Source organism: Simochromis diagramma, unplaced genomic scaffold, assembly GCF_900408965.1.
Source record: "Simochromis diagramma unplaced genomic scaffold, fSimDia1.1 OVJJ01000768.1, whole genome shotgun sequence".
Lineage (NCBI taxonomy): Eukaryota > Metazoa > Chordata > Actinopteri > Cichliformes > Cichlidae > Simochromis > Simochromis diagramma.
This window is the reverse complement of record NW_024387035.1, coordinates 937,661-961,384: the sequence shown is the minus strand read 5'-3', so window position 1 is coordinate 961,384 and position 23,724 is coordinate 937,661. Positions and strand designations below refer to the sequence as shown.

Below are 23,724 nucleotides of genomic sequence, written 5' to 3'. Positions count from 1 at the left end.
GTGTGTGTGTGTGTGTGTGTGTGTGTGTGTGTGTGTGTGTGTGTGTGTGTGTGTGTGTGTGTGTGTGTGTGTGTGTCAGTCCAGTCTCTGCGTGTCTGATGACACGACTATGTCAGTGTCCTAAAACTACAGCAACTTTATCATGTTAATCTATCATTGAAGTTTTTCAAAGTAAAATGATTCAGCTGATGTTTGTCTCGGGTCTCCTGGCACCGCTTCACAAATATTGCTGTGAAACTTCATTTGTTACATTTTCCTGTGAATATTTAATGAGTGATTTCCTAATACTAAACATTTTTTCCTAAGTGAAGAGAGAGGTGAATAGCATGTGTTACAATCAAAGCAGTTTACTAACAGTCACCAGCTCACGTTCCATGGGATCCAGAAGCTGCTGTAAATGTTCCTGACTACAATAAAGTTGTGTCATCAGCAAAGAAGATACACCTCAGAGACATGAGACTGAACATTAACCTGTAATAAATAAACAAACATGGTCCCAGTACCGAACCGTCTTTGGATGAGAGTGCAGAAACATGAGTGAGACTCCTTTATAATCTGGTTATTTCTGCTTTAACAGCAATGATAAAAGGAGGAACCATCAGGACGCTGCAGCTGCTTCACTCCAAAAACTCTAAAATGACCTGTAATGATACCGGCAGGAAACAGTCACAAAGAAACTCAACAGAGTGGAACTGATCTCAGCAGCTGGACGTCTATTTTAGCTCTTCTGGAAACAGCTCAGTCAAACCTGAAGTGACAAACTGGGACTTCTGCTTTTCATGCACAAACTGCTTCCATCCTGTCCGTGAGCTGCCTGTGAGGCCATGAACCTGCTGCTGTGATCTCACACACGCACGCACACACACACACACACACACACACACACACACACACACACACACACACACAACATCATTTTATTCTGTCTTTGCACATTGCACTTTATGTCGTCCTGTGTTGATTGTCTGTTATATGTAGGGATGGGTAACGGTATCCGGTGCCGTAAACGGTAGTAACCAGACCGAAAAGCAGCGCACGTTTCGGTGCTTTTTTTTTTCCTGAGATGTGATACACTTCTAGCCAATCATTTTACCTTTCCAAGGATAGTAGGCGGGCCCAGGTACGTACGTTCTTTTAGAGCAGAGCTACAGATTAAATAGGCGAAGCGGTCAAAGTCTGGCTGTACTTCACAGCAAAAGATGCAAACTCAGCAGCAACAAGTGCTTTAAGCTGATACTGTGATACTGTGCAAAGGAGGTAACACCTCGAATCCGATGAAACACCTGGCGACGCATAGCGTTTTTTTAAAAGCCGAGAAATGCGCCGTATTTGATAGCTTGCTGCGAGACCTCACACCGAGCGCATCTACTGCGGGTGGGTTGCCTGTTATCGACCCGGAGTTAGCAACATCCCCCAAAAACACGAAGAGGAGAGTCCTGGCCCCTAGCCCTGCCAGTGTAGCAGAAATGATGAGGATGATGATGCAGCAGCAGCCGTTCTTCTCTGCGTGAGTAGCTTAATGTTGTTCGTGTATAATTTACGTTGAGTAGGCTAACCACGTTATTACATTAATGCATGTAAGGTGAACTAGCAAACACCATCATAGCTACATGCGGCTGTCTTCTTGTTTGATGGCAGATACTCCCTTCACCCTGGCCAAAAAGGCTAAAATAACCAAAGAAAAAGAGGGAAACAGTTAAACATGAGAGGTTTTTGGACAAAGTTTGTGTTTTTTCCATTGTTTAAGCACTGCTTCCAGCCAAGAGTGATACCATATATGCCCCATAGCTGCAGAAAAGGCTAACATTGTTATCTTTTTACAAAAAAAACAGCTGAACATGAGAGGTTTTTGGACCAATTTTGTGTTCTCCATTCTTTAAGCACCGGTTTGAGCACCGTTTAAGCAGTAACATTGTGTACTGTACCTGGACATGGTTGTGTAACACAGTAACGGGAAAAGACAATATTAATTATTATTAATTAAAGAATATATTAATGGGCCAATAGGTTCGACTATAGAAGCACAGGGGTGTGTTTTAATGAGACACAGAGACAGGAATGTAACTCAAAAGAACAAACCGGCTTTAGTGAAATAAAGCATGAGTTTGACAACCACAGGTTAAAGGCGATTTACAATTGTAGAAAAGAACAACAAATGAAAGCAAAGTAAAACACATAAAAATAGTAACTTTTGATCTCAATGTTGGGACACCCTAGTAACCGGACTCCTTAACTGTTATAGAAAGCAGATTACACAAATTCAATGTTCATTCAGATGAAAATCTCACACACCTTTCACATGTGGAGAATGTTCTACACAACAGCTTATCATTTAAAGTCCCAAATAAAACATGTCCAAGGGGTAAAGTCCAAAAACTCCCAGGGTGTGAAAGAAAATAGGGGTGAGAGAATGTCAGTCAGTGGTGTTATGTATAACCAGCTGTGTGTGAAAGTGTGAGTGATACAGTCCTACCACAACACAAAGTGCAGCAGATCATCAAGAAAGAAGCGAATCTCAGTCTTTCAAAGTCCAGGTGGGAAGGCTCGCACCTCAGGAACAATCCAGTGTACAACCTGTCAACAGACAGGGTCAGCAACTCAAATATTAATTATGCTGTTCTAGCTGTAATTCACAACTTAGAAGTTTGATGACATCATATTTAACATAAATGACAAAAAATAAAACATCTCTCTTATACAAACTATGCATTAATGCAACGTATTGTAAAACACTTTTCCAAATAATATATGAAAACATTAAAACTTACAGTCCAACTAAGTAAAGTTATTGCAAATGCGACAATTATAAATCAAAGCAATTTAGATAAATTCAGTTACTCAACAATAAAGTGCAAAACAACCTAAACTAACTGAGACATACAGTATGTGCTCACTGATCTCAGCGCATCGTGGCCGAACACAGTGGTATGGTGTCTCTCAGTCAGAATCCGTATGGGGTTAGAACGATGCCACCTTAAAATGGAACTGAGAAAAAAATATTGTAACTGAAATAAATGTACTCTTGTATTGAAAGTTTAAAAAAAATGATAGTGAAAAAACAATTAATTGAAACTACATTTTTTGTATCGCTTACAATTTGTTTTTCAGTTTCAATCTGCTGGCACTGTCTGGGGGCGCGCTTGAGCTACATCTGGTGAAGTTGTGGTAAAATGTTAATGTAACCCAGTGTTAATTTGGTGATCTGATATGGTGTGATATTCAGTATATATGTATATATCTGTATTGGGTGTTCGGTTATAAAATGTTCTTCAATGATTTTGAGGGTTTTTGTATTGCTATTGATTTGCGGCTGCTTTACGACGGTCGACTGTGGTAGTACATCCTAGTGGGAGGGGCTACGAGCTCACATGGCTTGTAGCTGTGCCAGAGCAACACGTTCTCACTCCCAACTTGTCAAATGTGTGACGCATGGTCAGGCTCCCTCTGCTTCACTTATCGACGCGAAGGGGGTACCCTGCGCGTCGAGAACTGACGTGCAGGGTCCTCTCATTGAATACTATAGAGCTCCCTAAACGTTGCTTATTGACGACAAGAGATTGCCGTGGAAGAGCCTGTTGTCCATATTTATATATTTCCGAAATCCCACTGTAGTGACGTGTACTGAACACAATATACAGGGTGGGCCATTTATATGGATACACCGTAATAACATGGGAATGGTTGGTGATATTAAAGTCCTGTTTGTGGCACATTAGTATATGTGAGGGGGCAAACTCCTCAAGATGGGCGGTGACCATGGTGGCCATTTAGAAGTCGGCCATCTTGGATACAACTTTTGTTTTTCCAATAGGAAGAGGGCCATGTGACACATCACACTTATTGGTAATGTCACAAGAAAAACAATGGTGTGCTTGGTTTCAACGTAGCTTTATTCTTTCATGAGTTATTTACAAGTTTCTCTTTGTTCACAGCCATTGACATGTCGAAGAGGTTAACGTTTCTCGCGGTTAGTATCATGGTTGCTAGGCAACCTGAACAGCACGCCTCTCACTTCCGCACTTCTCGTACTTATAGTACGCACCGTACGTAGTGCGCGTAGTGCGCGTACGTCAAGCATGCGACCCTGAATTGGGGCACAGCCCTGGAATCGATTAGTCACTTCCGGAGTACTTCCGGTAAGGTCAAAAGGTCAAGGCTAGGGTCATCAATCAAACTCGCATTCTTGAGTGACACAAGCAGGGGTGGTTATCGCTCTGTGGAAAAATTAAATAATTATAACTTAAGCTGTCAACTGACCATAGTTGGTTTTAGTACATAAATACTGGGCTGACTGTGTTTCTGCCCATATGGAAAAGAAATAGTAAAAACTTATAAAAGACTTGCATCAGATGTGGCCTGCTTCATATAGTGAATCATATCAGGCTTACATGATTTACTCATGAAAGTGGCCACTTTCTCATTACTTTCACATAAGTATCCAAAACATACATGTTTCATTTATATGATTTTTCTAGGCATCTTATATCTGTTTTCACTCTTGCATGCTGTTCATACAAGTTTTCATACAAGTTTTTTTCTTTAGCATTCTGCAGTGTATAGGCAGCGTGAGCTAGTGCATGAGGTTGAGAAATACTTTATTATACGTTTTTAAAAGTTTTAAATTGTGTAACAAAAAAATATACAAATACCAATTTAATAATTGTTTAAGTATTATTAAACAGCACAAGACACAATAGTAGGAATATGCTTGTTTGATATTTAGCAGAACAGTGTCCAAGATGTTTACTGATATACTTTCTTGCATTTGAAAATCACCGTTGGACTGAGTTTAACTGCATTAGAAGAAATGCTGATAGTTATTTTTTTAGCCATAATTATAGTGTTTAAGTGTTCTACTATAAATCTCAAGTTCAAGGATGATAAAACATTAGCAAAATTTAAAATAGTAAGCTAACACAAAATTTATATATATTTTTATTTTGTTAGATTTAAAATCTTTTTCAGTGGATAAACCATTAGTATTGCTCACTCAGAAAAAATGAAGTCATCTGTAGTACTTTGTACTCACAATGATTAAGTCGTCCTAATTTAGTCATCTTAAGTAAGCGTTGTTAGTGTTTCTTTGTTTTCTAGGCAATGCGTTTGCATACGTTTTTTAAGCTCAGAGAACTAGTTAGATTTTACAGTGCGGATGTATGTGATATTTAAGAGTACACTGATAAGCATGAAGCATTTAAATGCACAGAACATTTTGATTCAATGCTTAAGATTTTAATGATGAAGAAGATGAGAAACAACAATTCATTCTGGGAAACAAAGCTTTGCTAAAAGCATTCTTTCAAGTGCACATGCAATTTGCTCCTGTTAAAAGAGCAGCTCCAGCTTATGTCACTTGTCGCTTCATTCCTTATGCAGCATTACAGTAAAAGAAAAGAAGTAAATCAAATCAGAACCAGATTCTTATTGTGATATATTAGAGCATTTGCTCTGTCGTCAGGTAGGCCACGCCTTCACGAGAGCCCAGGAATCAGCAGATGGCCCTGACACAAATAAATGGGTATTGGCTGTCACATCTCCCATCATTCCAACACTTGCTTCCTGTAAGTACACAAGATCAGCATGAACTGAAATCACAATCACATGGAGAAATGATCACTGATCTAAATATGTTGTTCTGTATAACAACAGCACCTGACACATACATGTGTTTAGTATTGCATCAAAACACTATGTAAATAATTAATATGATAGAAAAATGTTACCCATGTTAGTCCGCTTTCACGAGAGGCACTAGATATGACGGCTCGAATGAACTGGTACTCGTCGTTGCTGTTTACAGATGCCAGGTTTGCATTCAAGGACTGGCAGATTCGCTACAATGGAAATCAACAGACTGAGTTTATAGAAATGACAACGTAAACAGAAAGATTTAAGATTGCACAAAGGATAAATGATAAATTCACATCAGTGCTTTTATCTGCGCCTGAGCCCAAGTCATTTGACGGTTATCGTAGAGAAAGCATCGATTCCCATACTGAGTCCAGCCGCTTGGACAAGATGCTGCTCTCTTCTCAACATGATGTTCTGCTGAAGACAATCAAAGAATATTGAGCTACTTTACTGTGTCGGAAAAGTTTTTAAAATATAAATTCATGAAAAATGTGTTTTTATCTGAGTGTTAAAGATGAACTTTTTTAAGCTATAAATGTACTTGTCCATCACACATGAAAACAAGTTTATGAAAGCTGACATAGGAAAGCTGATGTACTCTTCTTCTGTTCAGCATGATAAAAAATGTGATTGGTTTTGGTTTCAAACCTGAAAAGTCCACTGACCTGCTGAAATTGATGCCTCTGTCCCATTACTGGCCACTTCATCTGGAAGTGCTAGACAACAGCAAATGTTGATTTTCATTATAATTTTCAGTTTAATATATTCATGCATAAGATGTATAGATGATGCTCAGTATACTGGAATACTCACCAGCAGCAGTGCCCAGAGCCACCATTGCGCAGAGAAGTGTAGACACAGTCAGCAGCTTCATGGTGATGTTTAGCATCTCTGTACAAATCAGAAAATTCAAAGTAGGTCGTTTATGAAAGAAAAGACAATAATCTGACACTTCCCAGCAAGCATTTGATATAATACCTTATCTTCCCTGTTATCAGTGTCAGCTTGTAACTTCAGCCTTCAAGTGTGGAGGTGCTGAACCTAACACCAGCACTTATATACTGTTTCTGTACCTTCACTCAAAACCAAGAACAAACAGACTAAAATACACTGTTATTTATTTTAGCTCCATGCTTGCTGGCATTTCGCTTTATAACAATGGTTTTTACCTCCACCCAGATAAAATGTCACTGCTGTTTAATTTGTCATATTGACTGATGGTCAACACAGAGATACATAACCTCATCTTTGTGTCACACTGTTGTTTTGCATGGTGAATGTAGCTGTCTTTTACTCATCATTATCCACACTAGATGAAATAAAACATGCCAACAGTATGTTCCTTTTTTCTTCCCAGTAATGACTGGGGACACCCCTGAAATTGAGGAGCAACCTGAACAGTGATTTGGTGAACAGCCAATTGGAAAATGAGACAGAAAAGGACCGTTTAGAATGACTTCCATGTAAAATAAAAGTCATTAGATTATCTATTAGTACACCAACTATATACATTTCAAGTGTGCAATAGGCCTGAAACCCAAAAATTCTACAAAAAGAAAAGAAAAGGAAATAAAATGGTCTCTCAAACCTTTTTTTGTAGAAGAACACAAAACCCAAGTCCTAACTCAAGCATGGAGCTTTAACAGCAGCCCAGAGGACTCAGCTGAAAACTGCTTGGAAACCAAAAACCTCTGTGAAACGGTGACAGAAGCATCTTTGTGCTTCTTGGTTTCATTAAGTACCTCCAGATTATGGCAAATGTCATCTTGATGATTTTCAAACTCAATATTGCCAAATAAAAAACCAAAAGGATATGGTTCAGTTGGACAACACACACACTTTCAGATTACCAGTCAGTGACATGCAGTAAATGGTGTGGGCTACAGTGTTGAAGACACAGCCACTGTGCATGATGCAGGCTCTCAGGTGAGCTATTAAAAATGTTAGCTTCTTATAGTTAGTAAAGCATATGCTTTTGAAATAAGTGTTTCCTAGCTTTAGTGGTTTTTTGTGCTACTGAGCCACGTGTTTTCATTTAGTAGTCTTAGGCTACGTTCACACTGCAGGCGAAAGCGCATCAAATCCAACTTTTTTGACCCTATGAGACACATCTATCCCATCATGGTGTGACAGTGTGAACGGCACAAATCCGATATTTTCAAATCCGATCTGGGTCACTTTCGTATGTGGTGCTGAATCCGACACATATCCGATGTTTTAGAAAGCGACTGCTGTTTGATGGTCATGTCGCATTAAATCCGTCTTTTACGTCACCGACACAAGACAGACGCTCCGGAGAAGACATCGCAAACGCTTCCTGGCCATCCAGTGTAGATGTCAGTGAAACTGTTGGGAAGACAACGTTGGAGAAACGTGAACATTTTATTTGTACTGCAGAAATTTGCAACTATCTTTTGAAGCACCGCTCCTCTAAAACAGCAGTAAGGATCATTATTAGGCCAAACGTAAATAAGAAAATAACTTTATAACTTAAAGCAAAATTGGGAAACGCAAAGTCTGAAACAAGTCTTTATATTAAGGCCATCAGTCAAACAACACTGTTTGCTCTGGGTCTGAACAGAGTGCCTTGTGTGTGACATCTTCTTTTGTGCATGCTTTGAGCGTTCACACTAGAGCACGTTTGCTGTCGCATTTTAATTGTAGTGTGAACGAGCAGACAAAAAAATCGGATTTGATCAAAATATCAGAATTAAGCATTAAGACCTGCAGAGTGAACGTAGCCTTAGAGTTGGCTGGAAAGAGTGCTAATGAAAAAGTAACAAAGGAGACCCATAAGAATCTACATCAACCCATGGCGTAAGACTAGCTGATGTGTGAGCGGAGGCTGCTCAGCAGCAGGAGTGGAGAGCCAGACAGCGCAGGACCCAGCACACATGTGTCAAAGTCAAGGCCCGCGGGCCACATCCGGCCCGGCGGACATTTATATCCTGCCTGCGAGATCCTTTTATATAGATGTGCTATTATTGTTATGCATGGCCCGGCGAGATGAGGCGCTAATAATATACAAACTACAGATCCCATAATGCAGCGCTGCAGCCTCCTTGCTGAACGCTAGGCTACCTGGGAACATCAATCAAGTCAAACTTCTGTTATTGAAGCTCGCTGCTCACAATGGTGGAGAGAAAAGTTGATTCTGACAGCAGAGCCTTTCAGCGCCAGTGGGAGGCTGAATATATGTTTACAGACATGCAGGTAAACTGTGCGTCTTATTAGTGGAGCTAATGTGGCTGTAATGAAGGAATTTAACTTAAGACGGCACTGCGAGACAAAACGTCAGGATAAGCTGAAAAACCTAAATTCAGAAACTACAGAAAGTAGAAGAGCTGAAGAAGAATCTGACATTTCAGCAGACGTTTGTCACCAGAGCAAAATCACAAAGTGAAGCTGTTGTGTAGCAAGTTTTATTGTAACAGAGGAGCCAAATCAGCCCGGTACCTCTCTGAAGAGCTGCAGGATGAAGCTGTGGACGTCTTGTGTCCAGACAAAACGCAGATTTAGGCAAACGTGAGCCTGAGCAGAAATACGATTGCTGATCGGGTTTGTGAGATGGCCACTGATTTAAGAACACAGCTGTGTGAAAGAAGCTAAAACTTTATTGCTGTGGATGAAAGTACAGACATGATGGACACTGCACAGCTGGCCATCTTCATCCGTGGAGAGGAAATATTGAACATTAAATCAATGCACAACGACAGGAAAAGACATTTTTTAAAACGTATGTCAAAGTGTAACGACATGAAACTGCCCTGGGACAAACTTGTTGGACTGACAACAGATGGAGCGCCGGTGCTGTGCGGTGAAAAAAGCGGACTAGGCAGCAGGATGCGAGTAAAGATGCAGGAGAACTGTACCGGTGAGTTATCAGCATCACTGCATCACACACCAGGAAAGGCTGTGTGGTAAAGTCCTAAAAATGGAGCATGTAATGATCACCGTGACGCAGACCGTACATTTGATCTGAGCTAAAAGTTTAAATCACCGTCAGTTTCAGTCTTTTATGTGGGAAATAGATTCAGAGTTTGCCCACATTCCTTCATGCAGAGCTCCGCTGGCTGAGTTGGGATAAAAGTTCTCAACAGAGTTTTTGAGCTCAGCAAGGAAACCTGTCAGTTCATGGACATGTATGATGCGGTGAAGCTGTCACAAATGCACCAGTGCAGCCTGCCTCACTTTCCCTGTTGCAGTAATGTTGAACCAAGTCAGCGGACTTTGCTGAGCTGCACCTGTGCAGATTCAGATGGAGCTGCAGTGTAACGATGCACTCAGGGAAAGTACGACACTGACTGGCCGCACAGTTTATTTGCTCCACTCCTGCAGCAGCGCCCAGCTCCGTCTGCATGCGGCTCCAACCTTGTGTTTGCTCTCATTTATTTTTTCTGGGGTTCTGGCAGCATGTTCATATTTCTAACTTGTGTAATTTTGACAGGATATATTTTTATGAAGAGCAAAATATTTAAAGTTAAAGTTTATTTTTTTAAGTTTATTTAATCTTTAATAATATTCCTGTCTTTTTTTATTCATATTTATGTTTAAAAACATTGTTTTAGTGCTCAATAAATGTTTATCTTGTGTGGCCCGAGACCTAAAGTGTGCCTTGACCTTTGGCCCCCTGTGCGATTGAGTTTGACACCCCTGACCTAGCACGATTGTTGGAACAATACAAGTAAGAATACAAGACTTTAACTATGTCCTTATTGCAGCATTAATGAGCACAATAAAGCCAGCCTACTGATAAACATAAAGGCTGTTGAACAGATGATTTGTTTTTTTGTGAGACATAGAAAAGTTCTGGCTTCAGCGAACATGATTCAAGGTGAAAGGCGAAGACGTGGGTCAGGCAGCCAGGAGAAGCGGTGTGCCCAGAACCACAGGAGGACCACAGAAGAGTGGCTCGTGTTCTTGGGTAAGCCACCCCTGCTGATACAAGTGTCCTTCAACATGGAAAGTGCTGCTCATTGCTACATATAACAATTCTGGTCTGTTTGGTCCATTTCTTGGTCTTGGCTGCCCAGCTTGGCCTTACCTTGTAATTAGAAGGTTGTGATCTCATAGTGTGGCTGTGGTTCAGAAGGGAGCACATCTATTATTCAGACAGTTGCAGTCTGCATGCCAAATATCCTCGGGCACGATGCTGACCCCAGGTTGTTCTCCACAGTCCACTGCAGTGTGAGTGTGGGATAGAAAGCACTTAAAGCTTGTGCCATTAATGAGGCGTGTTGTATAAAGTGGTGTGAGTGCTCAGGCAGAGTGTAAACAAGCTGAGTAAGACATACTCCACAAAATGACTACTACATAATTCATTCTAAAGTTCAGAAGCTATATCTGAATTCTGCACTTATATTCTAATCTCTCTGCCTTATTTAAACATACGCGTTTTCAAAAATCTGTGATAACCTTAATTGTTTTAGTAATACATGTCGATTAGCTCTCCATTGTGTAGCCCCTTAAAATACAGCTTATTTCAAACCGTCAATCCTTCCTCTTGGATGCAGGATTATATTCTGTAGGAAAGCTGAACAGATGTGGAAAAAGACCTTATTAACCTTGTTCAACTGACTAAACGCTGCAAGAACATCTTACTTTACTGGCTTGATTAGCAATGATAAGCACTATACGCACATCTTTGACTGCTTTGTCAAGGAGGGAGTGACAAAGCCGTCCTTCGGTGTAACCCGCCCTCAGAAAAGAATCTCCACAAATATTTGCGTACTCATACTCAAGCTTGATACATTACTCCCTGTCTCGTGAAGGTGTCTGATGATCAGTGTGTCAACGTTTTAAAATTCTCTCCCAAGTTGTGCATTAACTTGGCACTTTGGCACTTTGGTCAACAAAGTTGGATGTAAAGTGCGTTATAAATAAAGATGCTATGCTATGCTATTAAGGTGAGCCTGACTCTGTCTGGCTGGTACTCCTCAGATAATATCTGATGTTTAGATTATTTATGATGTTTGTGCTTAAATGGTTTTATTTCATATTAAAAACGCTACAGTTACAAGCAAAATAGAGTAGAAAGCATTCTGTTTGTTCAGGCTTATTAAAAGCAGAAGAAAATCCAAATCTCTGGTGTAATGCACACACTGCTTCAGTCCTTAAGCTGCAGAACAAAGGAGAGAATAAAAATGCAGACAATTAGCGTCTGAGCCGATCACGTTCATCTGTCGTTCAGACATGTGGATTACAAACTGAGTTACAGGTGAACTGTTAGCTTGTTTCAGTGCTGGGATGATCACAGATTATGATAACGACAGATGGAGATTAGCATCATTCATATAAGAACAGGATCCAGATTTCCTCGCACACAGACAGTGAGAGCGACGGTGATCATGACAATCAAAACAAAAGTAGTTTATCGAAGCAGCCGCTCAAAGACACAAAGAGAAGAAGAGCTTCATCTATCAGTGTCTCACACACAGCAATGACTTCTGAACATTGATTTATGTGTCATTAGAAGTGACCGAGATGCAGGAGTTAAACACAACTACAGCACTTTTCAATTTTTAATTCGGTTTTATTGCCACTTCACATAATAAGATATGATTTACTCTGTGTGCTGGGATATGAGAATGTTTTCAAAGCCACTGTATCAGTTAAAGAACCACCTCTGCATCTGCTACCAACTCCTATTGAACAAACGCAGCTCAATGTCATCACATTAACTAACACCTGAGTACTCTGCTGTGTGACTGATCTACTTTGAAACGTCTCGTTTTATTTCCAGTGTTCATTTCTGTTGCTTTATCCTATAGTCTATCGTTCAGCATCGCCTCACTCAAAACGCGCAATGGGTGCTTCGACTTACGAAAATTTTCGACTTACGAAAGACCCTCGGGAACGAATTAATTTCGTCGGTTGGGGTTCCACTGTATATAGAAGCCCTACAACAAAGTGCATGGAGTTATGGAACAAGGCCTGTCATTCTACAGTGGCTGCAGAGACAGTGACAATCATGTTTTATTTTAGACTTTATGATGTTGTATGATGTATGACTAAAGAGCAGACCTTCTGCTGTGAAGAAAAAACAGAAAGCATTCACTTAAAAAAATAACACTTATGAAATTTATTAATCTTTATTAAATAAAGAAATGAATATAAGTTTTAGCATGTTTATTAATTTATATTTTAGTATTTTAGTTCCATTCAGAGGGGATCCAAATTTTTATTGTTAAATATTTTTTTTAAAGTACAACAGTAGTTACTTTTTCTGTAATTAGTTACTTTTATAAAATTGTAACTCAGTTACTAATTCAGTAACAGTAACTTTTTTGAAGTGGTAAATAGTAACAATAACTAATTACTTTTCAACTGAAGTAATGTCTCTGCTGCAATTGATCAAGGTCTTAAAAACAAACCCATGGTAAACTTATTTCAAATAATTTTCTGCTTCCTCACCAAGGAATAATCGAAACAATATTAATACCAACAGAGGACAATTTAATTAGGTTTCTAATGGCAGTTTACCATCAGTGTTCAATACCTCACTTGATGGACTGGAACACATGCTACTTTAACACCTCCAGAACTTCCTAACATACCCTCTTACACATCAGCTTGACACTGGCAAATCGAAGGAAACTTAACCAACACTAGGTTAATATTTCCCAAAGTAGTTTTTGTTCAACTGGTCATAACATTTTCAGTGGGGGACATGTTTCATCACTCATCCGAGTGACTTCTTCAGTCTCAGCTGACTGCAGTTTTTCGCAATCTTATAAACTGTACATTTGCATAATGACTGAAACCAGCCCACTGAATGAACAATGGGGGTTTGAGGTCAGTTTCGTGATCATTAATATGCAAATTCTCATGACCATTGATCTACAATTACTGATGAAAGTCCATTGTCCAATGGCCATGATTACCATTCACAGAAAGTTGGGGAATGGCTGCAATATCAGCATTGTAAGATGATCTAGGTGAATATGTTTACAACCTGAACAACTTACAGTTCTCTTGGAATAAAGTTTAAACAAAGATTAGAAGATGAAAAGAAAATATTTGCATCAATTACCCTTCTCTTAGCCTGGAGATATGTGAGTATGGTATTTATAGAGTCTTCTTCTCAGTCCTGGGGTTGCAAAACTGCAGCCTCCTCAGTCCGTAATCAGAGTGTGTCTATTTGGTACTAACCAAAATGTCTTTGTATACTCTTTGTGAATGAGAAAACAATTGTAATAGCTGTCCAGCCAAATAAAGAAAATGCACAGCACTGAATGTGAACATGTGTGTGAGTACTTAGATTCAAACACTCGAGGTCTGGAATAGATGGCAGCCGCTAATCCCTCAATGTCATCAGCGAGACAGCCGGACTGCGAGGCCTCTTCTTCAACCGAAAGAAAGTAAAGAAGTCTCCTCCACCACTGGCAGGAGAACGAACAATAAGTCTTAATAAGGCTCCTGCAGGTGTAGATGTTCAACACTAGCTCACCCAAGCTTGCTCTCTGCCGTGGACAGGTCAAGAGAGAGACACACAACCATTCAGGACTACAGGAAATTTAGAAGCGCTAATTAACCAAATGTAGCAGCATGAAGGAGGAAAACATAAATGTAAGTAAAGGGTGATGACAATACCACATGCGGGGAGAGGGAGTTACACCCTAGGAGATTATAATAGCCAGTGCAAATGTTGTAACTGTTACAAAAGGCCATCAGGCTCATTACTCATATAAACAAGCAGAGGCATGGCAAAGACAAAGTTTAGTGGACAAAACAAGTACAAATATAGCCTTCAGCATCTCATTCATGCTGTGATTGCAGCCATTTTCCAACTCTATGTTTATCTTTAAACCAAATCATCAGAACATGGAAATATAATCATCACATCAAAATTATGTGACTAGAAGGATGCAGCAGTCTGTACTTCACCTTCTCCTTTCTCCACCACTCTTTGAATATTATCCCGTCTTATCAGTTTTCAGTAAACACATCAAAAATCCTCACAGACCCAAAATAACCAAACCACTTTTTATCCAACTCCCCTCAGCTGAAAACTGAATGCTCCGTATAACACCCACACATGATTCTTCAGCTTGAGTCTCCATTAGTAGGAACATTTCCTGATTCAACTTTTCTTCTGTTTGCGTCAAATTCCATGAGAATCAGATCAAAGTCAGAGTCCTGATAATCAGATTCTATAGAAAACATGGAGAGTATTATGCTCAATATGTTCATTTGTTCTCCTCAATAAAAATCAATCAGTTCATCAAATAAAATCAGTCGTTGATCAACTCAGTTTGATTGACAGGACAGATGATCAGAGGTGCAGAGTTTTTACCGCCATCATTGTTACTGGGACAGAAGTATGGGTGGAGTTTGTGAGTGAAGGAGCAGCCAGTAAAGGAGTAGATCAGAGCTGCAGCACCTACATCATAAAAGGAGACCAGACCCTCCTCATAATCCACAAACACCCCCACCTTCTCAGGACCAGGATGAAGACAGAGACGGACTGGAGGTGAAGCACAAGCACTGTACTTATTTCCATTTCTCAACCTCACAGTCCAGAAACCATCCTGAGGACTCAATGTGATGTTTCCCTTCCTGTTGATCGACTCTGTGGCCACTCCTAAAGTCCATTTAGTCTTTCCTTTAACCTGAACCTCAAAGTAAAATCTGCCTGAAGAGAAACTCTGCTCTCCTAAAACATTAGGACATGGAGAAAATCTCTCTGGGTTGTCTGGAAGTTTCTTCTTCACATCACCATACTTCACTTGTTTTCCATCATCAGACAGGATGAGATAAGGATGAGCTGTATCAGGATCCAGAGACACATCTACTGCATACTGCTGCACCCTCTGCAGCTCAGCCTCAAACAGCTCATTCATATCTTTCCAGAGTGTCTCCTCCAGTGTCTCCACAGCTCTCACCACAGTCCCCTCATATGATGGTGGACGGACTCTGACCTCTGTCCAGTCCTTGGTGGGTGAAGCAGCTTTCAGGGAGGAGAAGCTTTGGAGGAGGTGGAGGTGGTCTTCAGAGCGTGAGAGCTGCTCCACCTCAGAGCTTCTCTCCATCAGCTCAGAGATTTCCTGTTCCAGATCTTTGATGAGACCTTCAGCCTGTTTCTCTGTAGTTTCCTGTTTGTCTTCGATCTCCTTCATGAGCTCCTTCAGGCGTCTTTCAACAGACTCCATCAGAGCCGTGAAGACCTGAACACCTTCTGCTTTCTGTCTGTCTGCAGCATCTTTACTCATCTTCACCGACTCTGTGATCTCCTGAATCTTCAGTCGTCTCTTCTGGATCATCTGCTGAATCTCAGCCTCTGTCTTCTCCAGCTCTGCCTTCTTTCCTTCATATTCTTCTCTCAGAGGAACAAACTCGTGGTTCTTGTGGTCTAAAGCAGAGCAGAGCATGCAGACACATGTCTGGTCGGTCTTACAGAACAGCTCCAGGAGTTTATCGTGCTTCATACACATGCTGTTTTCCAGGTTCTCCACAGCAACAATCAGCTGATGTCTTTTCAAACCTTTCACTGTCAGATGAGGCTCCAGGTGAGTCTGACAGTAGGAGGTCTGACACACCAGGCAGGACTTCAGGGCCTTCAGTCTGGTTCCAGTGCAGACGTCACAGGGAACTTCTCCTGGTTTGGCAGCTTGTTGCTCTGAGCTGCTGCTGCTGGCTTTCTGCTGAGCTTCACGTCTGAACTGAGCAACTATCTCAGAGATGAAGGTGTTGACCCTCAGCTGAGGTCTAGTGTAGAAAGTCTCTTTACACAAGGGACACTTACAGATGACATTCATGTCCCAGTGCTGACTGATGCAGGTTTTGCAGAAGTTGTGTCCACATGATGTAGTGACTGGATCAGTGAACACATCCAGACAGATGGAGCACAGAAACTGATTTTCAGATCTCAGATTGTTGGCAGCTGACATGTCTGCACTCTAAAGGAGAAAGGAAAAAAACACATTTTATTCAAAATTCAATTTAAATTTCATTTTACAAAGAGAAAAACAAGCGTCAGTGATCTAAGGAGCTTGGAAAGAAAATGGTCTGCAAGTTTCACCAGTAAAGCTTCTTCAGTTCTAAGAGTAAGTGGTGGAGATCAAGCCACACACTGAGACACAAACGGGTTCATCCAAAACACAAGCTTAAAAAATTAAAGAAACTTAAAGAAGCCAGGGATGCCTCGAAGGGAGACAATCCAGTGGCCAAAGAGGTGAGGCTGTTACGCGAGTATTCGATCCAAAGGAGATGTTTGCTCCAGGTGGTCTGGTGGGTAGAGGCCACACATTGGAGGGCTGCCTCAAGCTCTTGGTTAGCCTGTTCTCTGTTTACTTGTCTGTGGATGAAAAGCAGAAGAAACACTAACCTGGGCTCCCAGAACCGAACAGAACACCTTCCAGCCTTGTGATGTGAATTGTGGGCCTCGGTGAGAGACAATGTCAGCAGGGATACCATGAAGACGAAGTACGTGAGTTGTTAGGAGCCAGGCAGTTGCCAGAGCTGTGGGGAGCTTAGGTAGAAACGACCAATGATAGTTAGGATGATTGTGTTACCTGATTAGGGTGGCAGGCCCGTGACAAAGTCGATGGTGATATGTGATCAGGGATGGCCTGCCATCGGCAAGGATCAGAGCATGCCAGAGGCCGGTTGGTTAGAGGTCTTGTTCTGTGCGCAGACTGGCCAGGCAGAAATGTACTCACGGACATCTTTGGCGAGAGTAGGCCACTAAGCGAAGCTTTAAATTAGGGCTTGGCCATATTATACAGTTCACGGTAATACCGGTACAATGTTAGGCAACGATAAGAAAATGAATATGGGTAAAACGCGAATGCGCAGTGGCTTTGTCTTCATACGCACATGGACGAAAAAGCATGGCGACAACGGAGAATGAGAAGGGAGAAAGCATCTTATTGAGTGAAACGGATGAACCACAATTGGTTTGTAAAAATGGTGCCACTTCAGTGATGTGGAACTGGTTTGGTGTTTGTCTGTCAGATACCCACCAAAGCACATTTTTTTGTAGAACATGCAAGCAGACCGTCGTTATTGCCGTATTTGTCGGACTAAGGTGCTTGTAAATCTGGGAGTAATCTGGGTCCTAAACTCCCTCCGCTTCAGGTCCCGAAGTCAAACGAACACGGCAGCATCACTGAGAGTTAAAAACTGTCTAAATTCTTTCATCTTTAATAAAACAATCAGCATTGCTGCTTAACCAGGTGTAACTATGAAGTTTAACATCTGGGCATCCATGAAAACAGAATTTATTACATTTAACGAAGTTAAAAGTTAGCAGGAAGTTAGTGGAAGTTAGCTCGCTAGTTTCGCTAGTTACCTAAGCATGATATAGCATGTTCTGACTAAGAGATTTCTGAAAAAATTAAAACGTGCAGCTCTGCTATCACTTCCAACATAAACGAAGACAGGAAACTAAACAGCAGTGACGTTGGTAAGGTTACTGAAGTTGGGCTAGGTGGTATATAATGATGTGCTACGTGATCGCTAGCGACACAGCTATGTTAGCATAACATAAACAGCAACGTTGGAGGATGAACGCTAACGCTTTTCCACTCGATAAAAGTTAACGTGAAGGTTCCTGATGATTAGAGACAAATGCAATCGCATGGCAGAATGCTGTAAACGGACCAAACTTCAGTCAGCAGAACAACTGAGATAATCCATCCACAATAGAAGGTTAGTCATTAATATACTGCAACAACATGGGAATAGAGCAGCTGTGATAGAATACAGCATTAATGGTACACTTCTGTACCATTAATGAATCAATGGTACAGAAGTGGAGGAAGCAAGAAGTAGGAGTTGAATAAAGCTTGATTTATCTGACTGCTTTGTTTCGCTTAATGTGCCTTATAATCCCGTGCACTTTATGGCTCGAAAAATACGTATTTTACTTTTTTATTTGGCACACTGCAGTTTAATGTTGCACCTCTTTTTAACTTCAGTGGATATTTTACATGGTTATGCTCAGGATGTGTCAGCCCATTTCTAAACTTTCAGCAAGGAATTTGCTTTTGCACTGTTAAATTTTTATATAGCTTTAATGCACATAAAAAACAGCTGCTTGTTTAAGTGAAAATAGATTTTTTTTGTGCTAGTAAAGTTGTGGAGTTGTATTTTGTCTCGCATCAATTATATCGTCAGTTATATTGTTAGCGCAAATTTTCAAATATATATCGTGATACATATTTTTTGCCATGTCGTCCTGCTCTACTTTAAATGAATGAGATGGTGTGGTGGACCCCTGGGTGCCAGGTGAATGTGGTTGTGCGTGCCCAGTGACCTAACAGAGGAGGGAACAAAGAGTCCTGGAGGGACAGTCCCAGGGTCCGGTTCAGTTCGTTGGGCCTCCTATATGCCAAACTCAATCTCCTAGGTCAGTCATTCTCAGACTGTGGCACATGTACCACTAGTTTAATAATAATCGCACCGGCAACTGTTGAAGGAAGACGTGAGTCTCTTCAAGGTCGTGATAAACAGATGGAACTGAAGAATGGTAAGGTGGATTGTGTGACAGAGGGATTCAGTAAACTGACAGAGAGGGTGGTGGCTTTTAAACAGGTCGTATGGCACCACCCCTTTACCCCACAAGGCATTCCCTTTTCCAATCCAACATGGGTTTATGTTGCTGTAACAGGGGAAACCCTAAAACCAGTGGCGTAAGGGGCGGTAACGGACTCCATCCTCTTTGGTCACTCGCTGCTCGCAGCCAGACACTCAAGACTCAAGAAAAAAAGGGACAATTCAAGGGAGTGCGAGTCACACAATGATCTGGTGATGAATTGCTGCCATCCCTCTGCTTAAATGCTGGCAGGGGAAATGAGGCTCAGGTGCTTCCACTTCACAGGTGCGTGGGCAAGGGCGTAAACCAGCAATGACTTCAGATGTTTCAAAGTAAAACTTTAAAGACATTAATCAGAGCAGAAAGTGATGAACAAACAGTAATCAGAGCAGAAAGTGACGAACAACCAGTAATCAGAACAGAAAGTGATGAACATCCAGTAATCAGAACAGAAAGTGATGAACAAACAGTAATCAGAACAGAAAGTGGTGAACAAACAGTAATCAGAACAGAAAGTGATGAACAAACATTAATCAGAACAGAAAGTGATGAGCAAACATTAATCAGAACATACGGTTACAGTGTAACCTTGGTTCTCTTAGTGAGAGACTATCTCTCCACACTGTTACATATTCCATATGTACAGGGTACGACCCCCCCTTAGTCGTGGCGTGTGGATATTTCTTTAAGACACTCCGGCACGCCCGGCTACACCCCACAGCTTACGTATAAAACAGCTGTGCAGACGTGACACCGGTGATCGTTTGATCGGAACGCGTCTCCGAGTGGCCTCACGGTGGAGAGATAGTCTCGATATGCTAGAGAATGTACGGTTATGGTGTAACCTTGGTTCTCTTAGTGAGAGACTATCTCTCCACACCGTTACATATTCCATATGTACGGTAACTCTTTAAGACACCCCGCGAGGAGACAGTGCAACCGAACTGCCGAGAGTGAAGAACTATGTACAAATACACATATGTACACACCACCCCAGTCAGGGCCAAGCCAGACACGAAGGCCGAGCCAGGGGGTGGAGGCAGCAGTCTGCAGATACCAGACTGGCCTGAACCGGTCCTGCAGGACGCAGGACCGCAAGTGATCGGCCGCTCAATGTTAGCCCAGGAACCGCGAGGCAGATAGCCAGGGAACGCAGCACACCGAGCCACCAAGTAACAGCCCGCATCCGGGGCAGCCGATGCGCCAGCGCTGGGGACCCAGGGCGCTGGTGGGAAATGGACTACTGGCCATCAATTCCATCGTCTCACGCCCAAGACGCCGATCAACATTGCAGCATGGAATGTCAGAACTGGTCATCTTGTTGGGCAGAAGGAGATCATCGCCCGTGAACTTTCAAAACTCAACGTCTCGATAACGGCCCTATCGGAACTTCGGCTGACTGGAACTGGCACTGTCTCTGTCGAAGTGCCGGCCATGGACGAAAAGATGACGTTGTATTACTCGGGCGGCGACAAAAGAGAAGCCGGAGTTGGCTTCATGGTACACCATCGGTTCTCTGCAAGCGTCGTGGCCTTCCAACCTATATCTGACCGTATCGCTGTCCTAACTGTCAACGGTACAATCAAGCTACATATCATCGCGGTCTATGCACCGACCGAAATGAACTCCGACGCATCTAAAGATGATTTCTATGATTGCCTGCAAGACGTCTTGGACTCCCTACCTCAAACCGGCATGATCATGATCGCCGGCGACATGAACGCCCACGTCGGAGAAGACTGCACTGGCTGGGAATCGACGATGGGAAAATTCGGCCATGCAAAAATGAACGACAACGGGCTACGATTGCTGTCATTTGCCGCCGCCAACAAACTGGTCCTCGGGAACACGCTATTCCAACACTCGCTCAAGCACCGTCTGACATGGCGCAACCCAAGAGGAAATGACTCAGCGCTACTCGACTATGTGCTCATCAACACCCGGTTCCGATCATCCTTGCAAGATGTCCGGGCGATGCGCGGACCTGACTGCGGCTCTGATCACTATCTTTTCCGCGCCAGAGTGCGCCTGAAGCTCCAACGAGCGAAGAGGCCGACACCCAAACCGCCCAGGCTGGGCTGGCATCACCTCACCAACAATGACCGCCGTCAAGAATTCCAGATCGCATTATCGAACCGCTTCGCCCTACTCCCCCTGAGCGACGATGCCAACAAAGAAGAGCAAACAATATCGGAAGCCATCTTGGACTGCGCCAAGCCGCTGTGCCCACCCGCCTGACGTCACACACAACCGTGGATCTCGGACGACTGTCTCGACTTGGTCGTCGAACGCAAGAAGGCCAAGCTAACCAACTTTGAAAAGTGTCGTCGGCTAAACCGTGAGGTGCGGCTGAAGATGAAAGCAGACCCTGAGGCGTACTGGAACAAAGTCACTGAGGAACTTGAAAATCAGAATCAGAATCAGAATACTTTATTGATCCCTGGGGGAAATTATTTTTTGTTACAGTGCTCCATTATAAACCAACATTAAGACAAGACAGACAATACGCTAACTAAGAATAGTACAATATATACATATATATATATACATACATACATAAGTCAGTCATAAATAAATAGCTGGAAAAGAAACATGTGTAGTTGTAGCAGTAACCAGTGTGTTAAGTGGATGCGTTGTACAGGGAGATGGCCACAGGCAGGAAAGATTTCCTGTGTCGTTCAGTGGTGCTTTTCGATAATCTCAGTCTCTCACTGAACGTGCTCCTGTGACTGACCAGCATGTCATGGAGTGGGTGGGAGGTGTTATCCAACATTGTCTTTATCTTGGACAGCATCCACCTTTCCGACACCACCTTGAGGGAGTCCAGCTCCATCCCCACAACATTGCTGGCCTTACGGATTAGTTTATTAAGTCTGTTGGCATCTGCGACCCTCAGCCTGCTCCCCCAGCATGCAACAGCATAGAGGATCGCACTGGCCACAACAGACTCATAGAAAATCCTGAGCATTTTCTGGCAGATGTTGAAGGACCTCAGTTGCCTCAAAAAATAGAGACGACTCTGGCCCTTCCTGTAAAGTGCTGTGGTGTTTTTAGCCCAGTCCAGTTTATTGTCAATGTGTACTCCAAGGTATTTATAGTCCTCCACAATGTCAACTCTGACCCCCAAGTGTTTCCTGGTCTTCCTGAAGTCCACGATCAGTTCCTTGGTCTTTGCCACATTGAGCTGCAGATGATTCTGCTCACACCACGTGACAAAGGAGTCGACCACAGCCCGGTACTCTGTCACATCATCCCTGCTGATGCATCCAACCACCGCAGAGTCATCAGAAAACTTCTGAAGATGGCAGGTCTCCGTGCAGTGGCTGAAGTCTGTGGTGTAGAGGGTGAAGAGGAAAGGGGAGAGGACAGTCCCCCGTGGTGCCCCTGTGGGGGGGGGGCACCACAGGGGCACCACAGAAAATACGGCCGAACGACAAGACTACAGGGTGTTGTACCAGACCATACGTAGTCTCAGTGGCAAGTGCAAGACGATGAATGATAACATCAGGAAGGTGGATGGCTCGTTTGTAAAGTCAACTGCGGAGCGCCTGCAATGGTGGAAAGAATACTTCAATGAACTCTACAATCACGATCTGCCCCAACGTCCGGCTGCAGCGCCGCCCATCATCGACCCTCCTACGGTGCCGATGTCTGATGCAATCCATTCGCTAAAGAACAACAAGGCCGCTGGCCCTGATCATGTGGCAGCAGAAGCCCTCAAAGCTGGAGGAGAAGTCCTCGTCATACGTCTACACTCATTATTCAAACTGATCTGGACATCAAATGTGATACCAGCAAATTGGAAGAAGGCGGCTGTCATTCCTATCCTAAAGAAAGGCGACAACCGAGAATGTAAAAACTACCGGGGCATCAGCTTACTGTCCATCGTCGGCAAGGTCCTTATGAAAATAATTCAATCACGCCTTCAAAATCACCGTGAGATGACCAGCCGGGAAGAACAGGCCGGGTTCCGACCCGGACGAGGCTGCAGCGACCAGATCTTCACCCTACGTCGACTCATGGAGGAACGGATCAGATGCGGACGCCGAACAGTCATCATCTTCATTGATTTCAAGTCTGCGTTTGATTGCAACGACCGGCCAGCAGTGAAGATCATTGAGCTACTACAAACCGCCTACGATGGCTCGACTAGCCAGGTACGTATTCATGACGAAGTGTCCGAAGAATTCCCCATCATGACAGGGGTCCGGCAGGGCGATGTGATGTCACCGCTGTTGTTCAACATCGTCATCGATGCGATAATGCGCAAAGCATTCGAGGGCCGCCGCGGAGTCCAAGCCTCGATCGATCGATTTATCACCGATCTAATGTTCGCTGACGATAGTGCCATTTTTGCCGAAGACGACACCGAGGCAACTCACATCCTCTATGACATCGCCCGGCACTCCAAACTGTACGGCCTCAAGGTTAACGCCGAGAAGACCAAAGTCCTGACCACCGACGGCTCACCAACGATCATCCACCTTGATGGTGTGCAGATCAAACAAGTCCAACAATTTCAATATCTGGGGTCCCTCGTCGAGGAGAAGAAAGTG

General features: G+C 42.7%; 1 protein-coding gene and 1 long non-coding RNA gene across 3 annotated transcripts in view; one reads left to right on the top strand and one right to left on the bottom strand.

The window, feature by feature from the left end:
• Nucleotides 1-675: 675 nt before the first annotated feature.
• On the top strand, nucleotides 676-23,459 carry LOC120740803. Its single transcript, XR_005697500.1, has 3 exons — nucleotides 676-686; nucleotides 10,538-10,547; nucleotides 23,276-23,459. It is a non-coding gene; the product is annotated as an uncharacterized LOC120740803 (long non-coding RNA).
• LOC120740771 (E3 ubiquitin-protein ligase TRIM21-like) overlaps nucleotides 5,783-23,724 on the bottom strand; it is a 29,257-nt gene continuing 11,315 nt past the window's right edge. The window contains exons 1-3 of one of the 2 annotated variants that reach the window (XR_005697493.1): nucleotides 6,445-7,452; nucleotides 6,297-6,347; nucleotides 5,783-6,045 (exon numbers count right to left, since the gene is read on the bottom strand). Coding sequence is in view for 1 of the 2 variants with exons in the window: in XM_040043248.1 (XP_039899182.1) it covers nucleotides 14,865-16,520 (1,656 nt within the window). In the remaining variant the exon portion in view is untranslated. Of the gene's footprint in view, nucleotides 6,046-6,296; nucleotides 6,348-6,444; nucleotides 16,530-23,724 lie in introns of those variants that run through there. The other variant, XM_040043248.1, reaches the window with a different exon arrangement.